The sequence below is a fragment of the Condylostylus longicornis genome, unplaced genomic scaffold (genome assembly GCF_029603195.1).
Source record: "Condylostylus longicornis isolate FDR11 unplaced genomic scaffold, ASM2960319v2 ptg000162l, whole genome shotgun sequence".
Taxonomy (NCBI): domain Eukaryota; kingdom Metazoa; phylum Arthropoda; class Insecta; order Diptera; family Dolichopodidae; genus Condylostylus; species Condylostylus longicornis.
Window position 1 is genome coordinate 1,156,479 of NW_026578130.1, and position 19,169 is coordinate 1,175,647.

Below are 19,169 nucleotides of genomic sequence, written 5' to 3' on the forward strand. Positions count from 1 at the left end.
TACCATAAATCATTTTTATTTTAATTTATTATTTGTTCCTGATCTTGGAAGTGTTATTTTCCGTATTTTATATTAAATTGGATTGAAATTCTGTTATATTAATTGGACTGATTTTAAACTGGAATTCTAAAAGTGTTGTACTCGTATAATGGCTTAAATTTTTTCATAATTTTTGAGGAAATAAAATTAAAATTTAAAAGAATATTGTCTATTACAATGAGTAAATATGATATTTTTGAATTTTATAATTTTCAATATTGAGTTTATGTCTGTATTAATGAAAAATTTGCGTAATTTGCGAAAAAACAATAATTGAAAAGAGAATATTAGGTTAAATTGAAGTGAACACTTAGTTTAATTGATGGTTATAAAATTTTAATTCTTTGCTCTTGAAAATAATTAAAAATATTGAATTAATTTTGCACATTCTCAATATTCACAGATATTCATATTCTTACACACAGTAAAACCCGCTTAAAAAGAAACCCCAAACCAAAAAAATTCTATACGTCAGAGTAAATTATGTTTATTCTTTATTACAATTTTAAAATAAAATTTCTTATAATTATAGGGAGAATAAAATCTAGTGGACAACCCTACATGCTGGACAATAATGGAAAAATATTTAAACGACTCTTTAAATTTTGTGATATTTGAAAATTATTTTGAGTTGCTTTGAATTGATTCGTTAATAATAAGAAAATTTTCAATTACTCCGTCTTTTCACCAAGACTTGTTATAAGAAACAAATTTTCCCTTATAAGGCGTTAACTTATACGAAATGAAATTAATTGCAAAATTGTGTTTCTTTTAAACGACCTCTGACTGTATTTTAATATTTTTGTATAGAAATGTAGAATAAACGACATCTTCATTATACGTTTTCATTTAACAATTCTAATTATAGTGTTAATTATTCTGTGTAATCAATCATGTCATATAATTAACCTTTTTTTTGTTTTACTCTTGCATATATATATATAGGAACACATGATATATAGGAAATAGTTTATCTACATAGTATGACAAATCCCATTATACTAAAATTTGTTTTTCTTCTATTAGGAAAAAACAAAGCAAATTTTTAAATACTTAGGTTTTTTTTCTCACATTTACGGAAATTATTTTCATAATAAAATTAAAAGGGAAATAAATGAGCATTATAGAGTGTAAACAATATAAACAAAGAAGACAAAAAACAAAAAATTGGGTTGCATTTCCTTGTACTTTGTACAAATATTTTCGATTCTCAAGGATATTAATAATTAATAATTAAAATGTAATTTCACTTAATAAACAATTTATCATTTTAAAAATTGAAATTGTAAAAAAATGAAGAGAATTTTGGAAAAGTAAGTATAGGCTGTAGTAATGAAAAATTTTATATGATTTTTATGTGCTTAAATGGTAATGCTTAAAGAATAGGGATTGTATTTGATGTGTACATGAGTTGGCCACATTCGCGTCTTAGATGAGACAAAAAATTATTTCTTGTTTTACAATAATTTAATGAATTGTGCTCTAAAATATCCAAAAGAACTAGCAGCGAAAATAAATTTTCTTTTTTTAAATATTGGAACGTCTTTCATTCTAGAATTCTATTTTTTAAGATCAATTACAAGTCTATTAATTGTTGCGTATACGTTACTTACTATGATAATATTACAAGGGATAGACGTTTTATCCCACATTTTAAAAATTTTGAATTTTTTTGGAGTAAATTCAAAAATTCTATTTAATTTCATTTACTATTTATTGTAAAATGTAAATTTATAAAAAAAATATTATTAAAATTTTTTTCCATATTTTGGCTAGAGGCCATAAGCTACATCATATAATATAACATATTTGTTATATAATTGCAATAAATTTCATGAAATTCTATACTGTTAATTTACAATAAAAATATTCAGCACAAACTATACTTTTATATTACAAAAATATTTTAATTATGTCACCATAAAAACTAAAACGTTAAAAATTCTGTTAATGGCACAAATATTAAAAAAAAAATTCTTAATTACATACCTACTCACTTAAATCATAAAATACAAAATCTCATTAAAAACAATAACTATGCATAAAATATTTTCAAATATACAAAATTTATCTAAATTCTTTTCATAAAATTCTTGTTTACTACTAAGTAAGCAACACTTTACTTTTCTAACATTAGATTAATATATATATGTACAAGGTATTTTTTCAGCAAAGAACAAAACTTCCGATGAGCTATCCAATCTTGCATATATGAATTAAAGCAAAAAAAAAAAACATGTTGCAATCACAAGATGCAATTCATGTACTTACACTCATATATACTCGTATCGTATATAAGAGTTTTTTTTTCCAATCTTTTGTGACCTATATAATAAATTTTTTAAAAATAAAATTGGTGATTAAATAAATCAAGTTTAAGAACATTTTTGTAATTTTAAATTTTTACAGTTCTTATTTTACTTCTTATATATATATCAAAGAACAGTTAAAGAAATTTATTTTTGTATATTATTAAAATATTCTTATAACTATTATACTGTACTAAAAGAAATTTGTGTATGTATATGTAGGAGAATACATTATTATTTTTGCAGTGTATATGTCATTTTAAGCTCCTCTTACATAAATAATGCAGGCTGTGCCTATATGCCGCATTATTTTTAAAAATGATATACAAATTTCCTAACTGACTTGCATTTTTTTTTTCTTCTCTTTAAGTTGTGTCCAATATATTTGGATTCAGGAAAAACAACTCTATAAAATTTTCTTGATTTTCCTTTTTCTCCTCATCTTCCTTCTTATCTGAATTTACAATTCACAGATATGCACATTCTTTTCTGACAAAATCGAATGAATAAAATGACAGACGATCTTTTATTACAGAATTTTTTTTGATATTGTAAATGTGTGGATATATAGATAGATTTTTTTTTTGCACATATTACATACAAACAACATGCTTATATAATCTGGTTTTACTATAAGGTAAAATTATTACAAAATAACTGATTTTAATCGAGATTTACGATATGTCCGTACATATTATGGTATATTTATTGATATATTATGTAAAGAATTATAAATATAAACAAACTGAACTGGTTTTAATTGAAAAAAATTCTTTTATAATAAAATATTTGATTGGAATGGTGATTGTGTGTGTATGGTTATATAATATTTAATTTATATTGAATTTTTTTATCACTTATGTACATTGCACGTTCAGCTTGCAATATAAATTTTAAAAATTTTGCAAGATTGAAGTGGATTTTCTCTTAAATCTACTTATGTATATATAGTTGCACATCATTTACTTGTTCTGCATTTTATGGTATTTTCTGGAATCCTAATAAGGTCAATTATTCTGGATTGCTGTTATTATAATTTCCTTTTAATTTGCTTTTTAGAAACAAGTATAATCAACATTTTTTTTTTTGTAATAATAGGTACATTAGCAAAACAAAATGCATATAATATACGATATATTATTTTAATTATTTACGATAAAAATTCAAGTCGTTATAATTATGACCAAATATATATACAATTAGAAATTATGTAATGAAATTAATGAAATAAAAAAAAACAGTCATTACAAAATATAAAAATTTAAAATAAAAATAATGCAAAAATGGAATTTTTTTAAAATAAATCTTAACATTTATTTAAATTTAATTTTAAAATTTTATTATTATTATTGTTAGGTAATACCATAACGGGAACTTTCCCAATTACGTCAATATAAAAGCCTATAAATTCATATATAAAATGCCTATTCGAAATATGCAAAATTTTTTAATTTGTAAAGAACAATTAAAAAAAGTAAATGTTTTGATTCTCGAATAATAATTCTAAGGTTAAGGTTTTAGTGTTACCAGATTTTGCAAATATTTTTTTTTTTTAAATATACGTAAAGATATTTGACCGTAAATGCTTAAAACTTTTTAATCCACGTTCTAATAATGTTTTACTGCAATATATCAAATCTTTCAAAATCCTTGTCTATCGAAATCATCCTGTGCATTATGATGTACGTTGCATCATTAATGATCACAATTATATCATGCATATTTGAATAGAAAATAGATGTCAAGAGTTGTTTTGTTTATTTTTGGCATTTTCTAACAATTTAAAGTAAGAAGATGATTTTTCTGCTAGAAATCTATGCTAACTCTATTAACTATAGTTGATTCTGGCTAACTCTCATTAAAATGTGTTCAAAGAGGAGTCTCGATTTTGTAGCTTCGTTACTAAGCTGATTAAAAATTTTTGTTTTATTGGCTTATCTCGATCATTATATTAAAAATATTGAATTCTCTGGCAATTGTTTGAGCAAAATATTATTTAATTCGTATTGAAGACTTCCGTATATGTTCAAGTATTTTGTTTTATACAATATTTAAAATATATTTTAAAAATTTATGTTGAATTATTTGTTAAAATATAAAATTTGGAAAAATTGGGAAATGATTTCCCAATATTTCATATTATTTTTATAAATAAGCTTTGATTGTTAATAGCCCCATTAATTAATTTATTTTATAAACTGGTTTTTTATTATGTATACGAATTATTTTTGCACACTTACTTCTGTCTAAGGTATTTAACGCTATATTATCTATTGTATGTATGTATTGTATATGATATGCTGCGATTATTTTTTTTTGTTAGAAAAATTCTTCTTTGTTAGATCAATTTCTATTGGCAATAATCATAAAGTCTGTTTTGATATTTACATGAATAATAATTATTTTATATTACTTACATATAATATTTTTGAACCACTTGTCTGAATGACTCAGTGCGATAATATTTTTTTTTTTTATCAAATGACTCAATATTAAAAAAAAAGTTTGCTACATAGTTAAATTTGTACCTTCCATATGAAAACTTCCTATTTATATGTGTACAGAGTTTGTGAACATTTTGTTTTTTAAGTTGTTGAAGTAAATTTGAACTTGGAAAAAACTCAAAAAATGAGATTTGTGATTTATTTAGTGAGCAAAAATATCATTTATCTGTAGCTTTAAAATGGTCGCTTACAATAAATTATAAAATAATGCTATAGCGAGAAAAATATATCAACTTTAGAACTTTGAAATTCGTTTTTCTCAAATGTGCGAATTTTGTGTTATGTCAGTGTTGCAGCAAACAAACAATGTAATTTTTATTTTCAGTTGTTTATGTTAAATTTTTTGCCAAAAAACATTGAAATTTTACTTAATTAATTCATTAAATTGTATTTTATATAATTGTATTTATAATTTTTTGTAATTGTGTAACCTTTAACTCACTAAAATTTACTGGCATTTTTTTATTTGCCAGGAGTACACTCCGTTTAGGTTTACTATATCTGCCCTTAACTTTAATAATAATGCATGTATAATTAATTTTATTTCTATAGTATAACAAAAAAAAAATATATTAATTGATAAATTTCTCACACTGTTTATCGGCTAACCTTTTTTTCTTGTTTTGATATAAGCTTAGTAGTTGTAAATTGGCAACGTAAATGAGTAAAACACGGTAAAATATTGTTCACAATAGTTCAATTAAATTTTCAATGTAGATATGTACATATACCTACCTACCTACACGCGCTAGACTTAATTCATAAATTTATTTCAAAATTCTAAAATTTGGTTTTTTTAATTAAAAATAAAAAATAAAAACATCATTTAAAAATAAGTGTAAATAAATTTTTGAAAGATGACAAAATTGTTAAATTAAAAATATTTTGAATTTTGGAAAATTAATTTTAAAGTTTAAAAAAAAGTGTATAAATAAAAATCTGCTGTGCAAACTATGTGTGTGTGTAGTGTACACAATGTTTTCTAAATGACTGTGTATGCGTAATTATTTAGAATTTGAGAAAAAATTTAAAATATTTTGTCAAACACTCTATTTGTTTACATAAATAATGTGTTTAATCAAAATATTTGTTCAAAATTTGATCTGCCATAAATTTTTTATAAACTTTATAAAAAAGTTGAAATAATTTTTGCAGTTTATTATGGTGAGTTTCGGAAAGTGAGTCAAAAGTTGAAAAAAAAAAATAGTTTGCATGAGATTTTGTTTCTCGCTTACTTATTAAAATATTTCCTTTTGTCAATGTTTGTTGTTACTAATCAGAAATATTATTATTATATATTGTTATAAAATTCCAGTACTACTCCTATTGCAATTGGGGCGTACATACATTAAACATATTTTTAATAAAATATTAAAATTTAATTTACAATATTATTGAAAAAATGAGTTCTCAAAATGAAAATATATATAATATTAAGTTTTTGCAAAACATATATATATTTCTACCATTTTTAGCGACATCTATTAATTTATAATTGAAATATTTATATTTTTGATTTCATACTCAACTGTTTTTGTTTGAACAGGGAGATATCAAGCCTGGATTATCAAGTCGTTTGGGCAGTTGATATTTCATGTTCTGTGCAAGTGTCTCCGCTTGATACAGAAGAGGGGAAAACATTTGGGGCGATTTCAATTTAAAAAATTAGAAGACCTTTGATTCATGAAAATTGTTAGTTGGTTTTACTGGTTGTATCGCGTAATGTGTTGCGTAGGGTTGCCATTGAGCATTTTTATGACTTAGAGCTGAAAGCTCGCAAGAGGCGATGCATCTCTCAAAATCATTACTTTCGCCTTGCTTGAAAATCCATGATTTTAATAATATGAATTACCATCACATTTCACACATTTAATCTCGTAGCATTGATTGACCAAACGATATGTTATACTTTTATGTGTATAACGTACCTACGTATACATACTTAATAAATAATGAACTACATATCAATCAGTTGTCAGTGTCAATCTCATTAAATCTGTTAAAACAATTATATGTATCGCTTACTTTTTAAACTTAAGAGTTAAATAAAAGTTATGAAGTTTTTTATAATTATTAATATTGTTTTAAGCTATAAATATAAAAAAAAAAAACATTGTTTGCGTAAAGAAATCCATTTATTCTTGACAATCAATTGGCAATAATCGATGAATATTCAAAGATTTGCATTTAAAATGTACACATACACATGCATAATAATTTTGTATTTATTTTCCTTTTGTTTAATTTCTAAAATATTTAAATTAAACATTTTGATATTGTCATTCTCTACATAATTTTATACACAGCCATACATAATGTACAAATCACAAATTTTGTTTAAAATTTCAAAAAAAAAAGCAAAAATAATAAAATGAAAAATATTTGCTCTCAATTTAAAATTGAATGAACGGTATCCAATTGCAAACATTATAAATTTTCACGCAAATTAAAGTCAAAGTCAAAGACGACGAAAAATAATGTTAAAAAAAATATCATATATTTTAACCGTTAATAAAATATACTTAATAATAAAAAATAAAATAGTAATATAAGATTAAAGAAAAAAAAATTTTTTTAAGCAACTCATTTACTGTCTCAAACCAGTGAACATAATCACACTTTTAAATGTAGCACACACATAACATTAAACATACCATACCAACCACAAAAAAAAAATCATTACCAATATTATACACGCGCGCATTAACTGTACTCTACACTACTTACGATCTCTTAAAAGTGTGCTTAATTTAAAACTCAAATAAGCATCAAGCTGAAATTTTCATTTTAATTATTTCAATTAATGGCAAATACTAACATATTGACGGAGGAACCCTTTTAAGAGCTGAAATAAAGATTTTTGAAATCATTAACCAACACAACACTTTATTTATGCACATAGGCATGCACACATATGTAAAAATTTTGTATTTGTTCACACTTTTATAATTTTTGCTATTTTTCGAAATTATTAAGTCCAACTTTTTCCATATTACAAATATTTGGTTTTCGTTTATTGTTTTTCTTTTAAAAACTTTACCTTTTCGTGAACTTGAATTTGAAATTCCGATACACACATACATACATTATCATATATAGGTATTTATATTTAATGGTAAATATGAAACCAATAACGGTAATCATTTTTAAAAGGGCATTCTTTAATATTAATGGTATTAATGTGAAAATTTATGTTATACACATTAATTTATACAAATTCGAATTATAATGTAGAAAATTTTTCACATTTTACTATATTCTCATTATCTCATATACCTGCTGATAACTGTTGATTTTTTCTTGTACGAGCTGTGAACAAAAAGAAATTGTGTTTTTTTTTAATATTGTTGATTGAATTGAGATTTTGTTTAATTATTTGTACATGAAAATTACAATGATTCTGTATTAAATTATTCTTTTAGAATTTATAAAAAAATTACTTGACAATCAACTTACAATATACATAGTAATATTGCAATAATTCATTGAGAATACTGTTCGTTTTTTAAATAATTTGAATAGTTGACAAGAATCTGTACCCGCTTTCATTTGAATTGCAGTAATGCATAATTCGTGATTTCCAAAATGAAGTAAATTGTGTTGCTACATAATTCAGCAATAATGACTTACAAACATAATTGTATGTTAACATTCATTCCTATATAACTAAAATTTTGAAATCTGAAAATTTCTGCAAAATTCAGCAATTAATTAATTGAATTAGGTATACAGTTATTGCAGCATTACTGTAATTCTGATGACAGTATTATCAATTTACAAATTACGATGCTAACGTAAATTTAATTTTTTAAATTTTTAACATATTTGTGTCTAAGATAGTGTAAATTTAATAATAAAATACCAATATATATGTACATACCTACATATTTATAAAATGTATTCATAAAAAGAAAGTTTAACGGCTCAATCAAAAAACTTTAAAATGTTTATTTAATTATGATGCGATGCGGCTCATCTCTTGTTTTTTTTTCGTCAAAGAAAAATAAATGAACAAATAAATGAATGAAATTAAGAAAAAATTAAGAAAAAAAAAATGAAGATCTAGTGAAATGATGGAAATTTAAAATGATATTGTTATATTTATTTACATTAATAGTACATACATACATACGTACATATCTGCCTTTATAAACACGTCTTAGAGATGAATAAAAATTATGTGATTACATTGAAATTTCGTTATTGTTTATACTTTTCTCTCTAAAATTCATTTTGGAATTTCTGGAATTCAAAGCAAGAAAAAAAAACCAAAAACCAAAAAAAAAATTGGAATATTTATAAATGAATCATTTTGTAAAAAAAATAAAATTAATTTTTTTTTATTAACATAATTTTGGAATAAAATAATAATATTTTTTATTAAAATAATATAAAAATCTCTTAAATATTTGAATATAATTAATTATTAGAAAGTTAAAATGTGCACAAATGTAAATGAGTTTCTCTTTTATTTCAACATTATAATTTTTGCACCGCACGGTGACAATACAAAATTTTTGTATATGCAATGGGAAAGAATGAAAAAGGCAATTCCAATGATTTTAAAAAATTAATATTATTTAGCAAAAATTGAATTATAATATTGGATTGTGATATTCAAAAATTTAAAATTAAATATTTGTATTAAATAATGAATATATTTAAATACAAAAACATTACGTTTAATTTCTTCAAAAATAACAAAAAATTTGACATTCACTGAAATTTGACATTCACTGAAATTTGACATTCACTGAAATTTGTCAGTGTTAATGTACAGCTCATATAATGAGAAGAGACGAATATGACAAAAAAAATATATGTAATTACTAATTGTATTTTAATTTTATATCTAATATCTAATTTGCTAAATAATAATTTTTGAATACATTGAATAAATGTCGTATCATATGCGAATTTAATTAATTTTAATTGAACAAATTCGTATGGTGCGACATCTATTGAATTTCTGTGTGATGCGCGTATTGTAATTATGAATGATTATGTTTAAATCTGGTATTTATTTAAATATTAAATTTCTACAAATTTCTTATTATTATTACTGCAAAAAAAAAAAACTTGTTAAAAGGATATTTTTCAGATCAATCGAATCATTGTAAATGTACACAAATTTTAATTCACTAATATGTAATTTAAAAAGTGATTCATATAATTTTTAAAATTAATCTATACTATATTTTTTTTTTCAGACTAATCTTCATGATTTACGTCCAAGATCAACTGAAGGTGGTATAGATTCAGGTGTTTCAATGTCAAGTGATAGTGGATGTACTGATAATGATTTTGGTGAACAAAATAAACAAGTGAGTTTTTGCTTCAAATTATATTATTGAATTAGAATTGATTTGTTTCACAATACCGTAAACGATAAATCTAAAAATGTAAAATGTTCATTGTTAATAAAACTGAAATATTATAGATGAACATTATCATAATTATGAAGTCAATGTAAATTGTATAACACCTCTATTGGCAGTATAGGTACAAACATCCCTGTTGTGTACCTATACTCCCAATATAAGTGTTTTAACTCAAAAAATATGATTTTTCAGGTTACAACGGAATTTTAAACTTAAAATATTTATTTATTATTATCTAGTACAGGATTACAATAATTTTTGTATTTCATTAAACTTTTAAGGTTAAAAAGTTATTAACCAAGATTTATAATGCTCATTTTCAATTAATTTATAATTCAACACAAAAATCTTAATTCGTATTAATCAAAAAAAAGTATTTCAATAATAAAATAAACTATTTATGAAAGTATTTCGAATCCAAATTCATTAATAATTCATAAATACAAGTTAAATTATATAAAAAAAAAATAAAACTACTTAAGTATATTATTATTAAATTTAACCTGTAACTTGACGTAAATCTGAACTTACTGATTATTTTTGTTTTTATTATTTTTTAAGATTAACGTCATAATACACAAAAAAAAAAAATGTCCGCTAGCATCTATATATAAAGTTTCTTGATAATGAATATGATTTTATCAAACAATTAATTTAATTACTTGTATAATTGTAAATTATATTAACATATACATACAAACACACATAATATAAATAGACAATATGGAAAATAGTTTAATAGAAAATTGTATAAAACTTAAGCATATTAACGTGCATTTCAATTAAATTTCTCTTCTCAGTAAAAAATAAAAAAAAAAAAAACTAATAAAATGACTTGTAAAATTCTCATTCCCTTAGAGATTAAAATCACTGATTTTCTCTTATATGCACATTAAGAAAATCTACAATAGAAAAAAAAAAACTGACATACACATCGACATTATAATTAAAATTAAAGTTATAACAGTATATAAATTTAGCATTTTATGAGAAAATCAGAATATACAAATTATAGAGTATAAAAAACACGATTGAAAATTATATTTTTTACATTATTAATATTGTATTCGTTATCAAGTTCAAGGACCATTTTCACTAACATGCGCCTATATACACTTGTTGAATTTTTTTATTCACATATTAATTCATAAATAAATGTTATATTACATACGTTTTATAGTACGAGTATAATCACAATTCACAATGAGCTTTTTATTATTTAAGTGTTATACAACATAATATATCTAGATGTATAATGTATATTACCTTTTGTATTACAGTGGTTTTTCATTGAACTTTTGTAATACATTACGAGTATTATAGAAATATATAGATATGCATATATTTATAATAATAATAAATTAAAACGGATTTGTATTAGTTTTTGCAAAAAAAAAAATTTATTTTGAAATTTTTATATTCTGTTATATTTGAATATATTTATTAAAATATGATGATATAATTTAGGTACTAGATGCATTATGATATTAAACAGAAATATGCAAAGGTTGTACTGTTAATAAATATTATTCAAAGTGTTATATCAAATAATATAACATTTTAAAGGTATATAATTTAGGAATATTCGTCAGAATTTTATTAGCAATATTGAAAATTTGAGGTTTTTAAAATTTAAAATCCGAAAGTTTTAATTTCTTAATGTTTCACTCATTTTTTACTTCTTTTACTAACAGTGAGAGAAGAAGCGAAAGCGTGAGTATCATGTATTCGTATAACATAATATTTAAGTGAGAAGAATTATTGTTTTTGGTATTATTTGTCATGTTTTTTTTTTTGGACAATTAGAGTAATTGTATTAAAAAATTAGTGAGTACGATAAAATTGACATTATTTTAAAAGGTTGAATAAGTTTAAACGAAATTCAAAAATTTCTTTATGGTTTATTATAAGAAAATGTGAGATGTCCAAATGTAGGATTTTAATAGCATTTTAAAATTATTACTCAATGCAGTTACAAGCGTATTGCATATATAAACGGAATAAACAAAATCTGTTATATAACCTAAAAATTACTGACACGACCAAAAAATGTTACTCAAAATTTTTAGTGTTTTTAATTTCCACCTTAAATTTAACTAAAATTTTTCTTATTAATCTATAAAAAATCTATAATTAAAATCATTAATTAAATGTTCTATAAAAAAATTTTTTAAATTTTTCTTGTTTATTAGAGTTTAAAACTTCTATTTTAACTTTATTCTTATACGTTACACGTTAACAGTAATTAGAACAAGAACGCTCATTTTGTATGTATTTAGATCGTATACAATTTTAATTACAACTACCTACCACCCAAAATATTTACATACTTGTTATATACATATATGTGCATATAAATATTTCCGTTCAAAAACATTATTCTATTTAACAATTTTTCTAATTTTTTTTTTTTCTTAAATTTCAGGATCTGGAATCAAGAAGATTGAAAAGAGGTCATGTGCTTCATGAACTGTTAGAAACTGAAAGAATTTATGTTACCGAAATGAATTCTATATTAAAGGTGAGGCTATTCTAAATATTCTTTTTTTTTATTTTGTTTAAAAAGTAAAAAATTCTTTTCTATTCTAAATTTACTTCGTTCAAATAACCAGAAGTTTTGTTTCTACAATTTTCATTTTGATATTTTTTTTGTTTTGTTTTGAGAAGGGGAAAACAATTTTTTTGCTTTATTATTCATAATTATAATCAATTATAAGAGTGTGTATAGTATTTAGTATAGCTAAACAATAGAAGAAAATATAAGAGAAAAGAAAGTATTTTAATCGTTCTCGCCGACTATAAAGATAATTGGTAATATCGAATGCATTGTACATTAAAAAATTGGTATGAATGAAAGATCACTATGTGAAATAATGTAAGTAGTAGAGTCTTTAATGGAACAACCTGCTCATAATTAAGTATTATTCAAGACCACTTCACAAACAAAAATTTACTTCTAGCTGTTTGGGCTTCACTTATGTTTGTATAGATAGTACTACGCAATGTGTATAACACTTTTGTGTTATCCTCACTCCTCTGTTATACACATAGTTTATATTATTTATCTCATTCAAAAAGCCTAATATAAGAGAATATGATACTTTACCAGAACATCAATAATCTGAAAATTGTTGTCTGTCACGTTTACGTTAATCACTCTCATTGGTCGTAATAACAGTTATAATATGCAAATAAAGCAACTTATGTCAGCTAGGGTTTTATAATGCATAAATAAAAATCTCATCTTTCTTACCTATTTTTCGTTTTTAAATGCAATAAAGGCAAGAAAAAACAGAGACAATCAATTACGTTAACAACAAAAATTGGAATTCATAACGCTAGCGTCAAAAAGTGATTTCCAATACTGATATCTGTAAATTATGTGCAAATAACGTCCTAGAAAAGTACTTAGTTGAGCAAACCAGCAATTCGTTTTTCTGTATAACAAATATGTAAATGTCAAATCTTTAAATATTGTAAACAAGCCGTTAATTTTAATTTCATTTTCATTTAACTTAGATAATTATCTGCCTGCAATTTAATACTCGTACACGCTATATTTATAAATTTTGCATATTACATGAAATTTTATTATAAATCATCAATTTTCCTCATTATGTGCGATATTAAAATATTATAGATCACGATGATGAATAAAACAAAAATATAGCTATTTAAAAATTTAATAATTAAATTATCGGAATGTTGAATGCAAACATTAACAAAAATTTTTTTATATATATAATAATAACGGGACTTTAATGTTAATTTTTACACTAATATTATAATAAAATAGCATGTGTTCCAACAAGAAATGCATATACATAATATATGTACATTTTCTTTTCCAATTCAATGAATTATATTTTGAAAGTTTATTTAATAAATTTCAATATTCGTTTATAATAATCATATTTGAAGTTAGAAGTTGGTTAGTTAATGCTGGATATGGTCGATTCAGAGCAGATCGTCATCGAATGCTCAATTCTTTTGAGTCAGTCGGTTCATTCGAAGAATCTATGGTTCTGATCCCGATATTTGTCCAGACTCTTTCCGTTTTCCCGACCCCATGACTCCTTTTAGAGTCGGACATTCGCAAAAATGGTGAAACTCTTCACTATCTCTGTCGGGCGACATGATAAACTGAAAGTTAACCTTAGTTGAAATTTTTAATTTAATATAATTTTATAATTCAGTTAATTTAATATTAAATTCCTCATATAATCTCGTAGTATTGTAAGGAATCCAACTCCGAATAATTATTACCAAAAACATAAAAAATAATTTTTACATTTTCTATTATTATAATAATTATATTTATAAGTAAAAGTCTTCTTCATATACTCTTAAATAAATTAAATATTAAAAGAAAAATTTACAAGTATATTTTTTTCTATTTTATTTTTAAATATTTCATGCATTATGTTCATGCTTTTTAGACCAAAGACTATAATGGGTATTTAATTATTAGAGCATTGAATAATATTAGTAAAATAATTATTTCGTCTATACATATATATATCTATATCTTTAATCACCAATAGAAAACTAAACACTATCATGCTGTAATAGAAAATATTTTTTTTTTTTCGAAACGAAATTACAATTACATTTCATTTAGTTTTGAGATTTTAAAGTGTTAATATGCTTATATAGCTATTAAATATAAAATATGTATTAAAAAAAAAAATATTAGAAATAAAAATGAAATTCGGAAATTATAATTTACAAAAAAATCATACCCTTAATAATGCCAATAATATAACATCAAAGGATTCATTTAAAGATCCTCTTCTATTACATTTAAAACGTATACAAATGACAGCAAATTGTTTTGTTGAAAATTTAAGTGTTAAATTAAAAAATTTAAATAATTTACAAAATATTGTATTAAATAGAAATTGTGATTCACCAATATCATATCAAGAATCATTATTCGATGATTCAATAACAATTAATGAACATTCATCAAAATTACAATTATTTGTACCAGAAGATTTTCCATCATCGGTAGCAACAAAAAAAAATTATTTAAAAAAAGATTTTTATATTGGAAATGGAAAATTTTCAAATTTTTCAAATTATTTACATTTTAATAATAATAATAATAATAATGATAATACCGAAAATTTATCATATTATAATATTAATAATAATTATAATAAAAATAATGAAAATATTAAAAATTATAAAAATGATTTTGAATATTCTGATAGTAGTGAAAATAATGAAAAAGAATTATTATCTTCATCTATATCTTCATTATCATCATTATCATCATCTAATTATCATTATTGGAATGAAATTAATGAATATGAAAATGTTAAAAATTATTTAGAAAAAAATTCATTTAATCGTATTAAAAATGATTCACATTTTAAAAATTATTTAAATAAAAAAGGTTATTATGATATATTAGATTATTTAGAACAAAATTCATCATCAAATGGTCCAACATCATTAGAAGAATCATTAAATACTAATATTAATAACAATAATAATTATGATAATAATAAAAATACCAATAATAATTTAAATAGTAATAATAATTATAATGATAATAAAGAAAATTTTAATGAAATATTTCAACAATATAAATTTTTAAATAATAAATTAATTCGAAATAAATTAAAAAATTCTTTAAATAATACAAAAATTACATTACCAATTTTTGATAATAATAAAATAATTAATAATAATTATAATAATAAAAATTTAAATAAAAAACAAATATTATTAAATAGAAAATATTTAAAAAAATTTTTAATATGTGGTTTATATACAAAAAAATTATTAAAAAAAATATGTAAAAAAAGTTTTTTTTTCAAAAATAAAAAATTAAGACCGTATACAAAGAAAAATTATCGTAATTTAATGAGAAAATTTGTTAATTCAAAAGGTTTTAATACAATTGAAGAATATAAAATGGCAAAATTTGGTGTTATATTTATGAATGAAAATTATAATAATTATAATAATTGTATAAATTGTAAAAATTCAATGGAAAAGAAAGAGAGAAGAAGAGTACAAGCAACATGTGATAGTACTACACCTCAATTTTACGATTATGATGCAAATTTTTCCCTTGTAAATTATTTTTTTTTTTACAAATTATGCTTTTGTATTTTTATATTAAGGAATTATTAAAGTTGTATGATAAAAAAATTTGAAATATTGTTCAATTATGGGAAATGACTTCAATATTCTAATGTCAAAATATTGTCAATTTTGAAAAGAACTCTGACTCCTTAAAAATATGCCTATTTTTATTTTGATTTGCTCTTATTTTGTTTTTTCTTGGAGTGAATTTTATTTTGTAAAATTTTTATCGCACTTCATATTATTGGTTAGAGCATTGTCAATCTGAAGATCATGTCAATTACGTCAATTAATGTAATTTTCGAATATCAGTTATATGCAAATAAAAAAAACTCTTGTCATTTTTTTTTAAACATAAAAGATTTATAAGAAAAAATCTCTTTTTTCTTATATGTTTTCCTTTTCTACATTAAAATCAGTCATTTTAAATAATTTGTTTTAATAAAAGCAATAACGCACGAATCAATGCAAAGAAAAAAACACAAATTAAAGCGAGTGATTGTAATTTTTTGATTTTCGATCGCGTTATTAACAAAAAAACTGAAATTCATGACGCTAGCGTCAAAAAAATATTGTTATTCATGACATTTGCAAATTATAATTATGCCAATTCCATCTTAAAAATTTTTAAGACTGGTAGCAAAAAAGGATTTTTTAATTTTTTTCATTTATCAGCCCTTTCCATTAATTTTAATATATATAAGTGATATTAACAGGGTTTAAAAATTCCAAAATTTGAATACGTATAAAAGTTAATGAACTTAATCTATTTTTTATTCAAATTATATTTTTAATATTTGTTACTTTTCTAAATGTAAAGAAATAAATAACATATTAATTTTATTTTTCATAAATATTTTTTTTACAGGGCTATCGAGATCAAATGGAATCAGAAGAAATGGTACATTTAGTTCCACCTGGTTTACAGGGTAAAGAAGATATTCTATTTGGAAATTTACATGAATTGTACACATTTCATAGTGAAACATTTTTAAAAGACTTAGAAAATTGTATTTCAACAACAGAATTGGTGGCATTATGTTTTGTACAAAGGGTAATAAATTTAATTCTTTTATTATTAATTAAATATATATGTAAATATTTTTGAGATTAACAATTTGAATTGATTCAAATAGGTTTTTTAATCAATTTGAATCAGTATGGAATCATAAAATCTGGTTCAATATTGGTATATACCAGCAAAAAATAGTCGGAATTATTATATTGATACTAACCAAATATTATTAGTTTTAGTACTATAATTTATTGTTTACCTTATAATAATTTTGAATTTATTTTCATTTTATTTTCTTTGCAGAGAGATACATTCTATAGATTATATTCGTTTTATTGTCAAAATATACCAAGATCAGAAAGATTACGTGAAACATTAGTTGATACACATTTATTTTTACATGAATGTCAAAAAAAATTAGGGCACAAATTACCTTTAGGTGCTTATTTACTTAAGCCAGTCCAAAGGATAACAAAATATCAGCTATTATTAAAAGATTTATTAAGATTTAGTGATAGTGGTACATGCACAAAAGAATTACAAAAAGCTTTAGATTGTATGTTAATTGTATTAAAATGTGTTAATGATTCAATGCATCAAATAGCAATAACTGGATATCCTGTAAGTAGTCTTTCATTTTTATTACCCAAAAGTCTTACAATAAATTTTAATTAATTTTTTTTTTTCTTTATCTTTTTTATGATAAAGCATGATCTATCACAACAAGGTGAATTATTATTACAGGATTCATTTCAAGTATGGACTGAAAATAAAAAAGATCTCCGTTTAAGATTAAAACCGCAACAAAGGCATATTTTCCTTTATCAGAAATCAATGTTATTTTGTAAACAAGCAGCAAAACCAACTACAACTGGTCACAATAAAAGTACCTACCAATATAAAAATGATTTAAAGGTAAAATTAAAAATTAAATAAAAAAAAAAATTTAGAAGAATTTCAAAAATAAATTTTAAAAAATATTAATAATTTTTTCTTTTATTTTTTTTTTTAGATGTCACAAATTGGTTTAACCGAATCAGTACGTGGTGATACAAAACGTTTTGAAGTATGGTTACAAGGTAGACAAGAAGTTTATACATTACAAGCACCAACAATTGATATTAAAAATAAATGGGTTACTGAAATAAAACGTGTATTATTAAATCAATTAGAAGAATTAAAAGGTGAAAAAATTAAACAATATGGTTTAAATCCACGTACAGTACGCCCATCAACAAATCCATGGGATACACCAATAACTGTATTAGCACCACCATTACGTAGTTTAAGTTGTGATACATCTGGTTCAGAATCAAATCGTAATTCAAATTATAGTGATGATTTACAACCAGGTATTAGTTCATCATCATCAGAACAACAAGATCCATCATGTGGCTGGAGTTCAGATTATTCAAATAGTGAAGATGAATTATCAAATGTTGATGATAATTCAACACCTGTAAGTTAATTAAGTATTGTAAAATCATTCAACTATTTTAGTTTTTTTTTTTATTTTTAATTTTTAAATTTTAAATTTTGTTTTTTAAGTTTTCACTTTTTTCATTATTTTTTGGGGTATCATTTTTGTTTTCATTTTTGTTTTCATTTTTTTTTTTTCATTTTTAAAATTATTTACTTAGAATTTATGTTTTGTTTTTTTCATTTTTCATTGCAAATTGTTTTATTTTTTTATGTTCCCATTTTTTTAATAATAATTTTTAATAAATAAATTTTAATTAAATAAATTTATAAGTTCATATTTCATAATTCATTAATTTCATTTTTTCATTTTTTTTTTTATTTCTCAAATTTTTTCTCTATT

The 19,169-nt window shown here is 22.2% G+C and overlaps 1 protein-coding gene across 5 annotated transcripts in view; it reads left to right on the forward strand.

Moving 5' to 3' along the window:
* Positions 1–19,169, forward strand: part of LOC129616078 (guanine nucleotide exchange factor DBS-like) — a 71,818-nt gene that overhangs the window by 47,282 nt on the left and 5,367 nt on the right. For all 5 annotated transcript variants that reach the window (XR_008697512.1, XR_008697511.1, XR_008697513.1 and 2 more), the window contains exons 13-18: positions 10,063–10,176; positions 12,659–12,754; positions 17,201–17,386; positions 17,651–17,968; positions 18,056–18,262; positions 18,360–18,806. Coding sequence is in view for 2 of the 5 variants with exons in the window: in XM_055531547.1 (XP_055387522.1) it covers positions 10,063–10,176; positions 12,659–12,754; positions 17,201–17,386; positions 17,651–17,968; positions 18,056–18,262; positions 18,360–18,806 (1,368 nt within the window). In the remaining 3 variants the exon portion in view is untranslated. The remainder of the gene's footprint in view (positions 1–10,062; positions 10,177–12,658; positions 12,755–17,200; positions 17,387–17,650; positions 17,969–18,055; positions 18,263–18,359; positions 18,807–19,169) is intronic.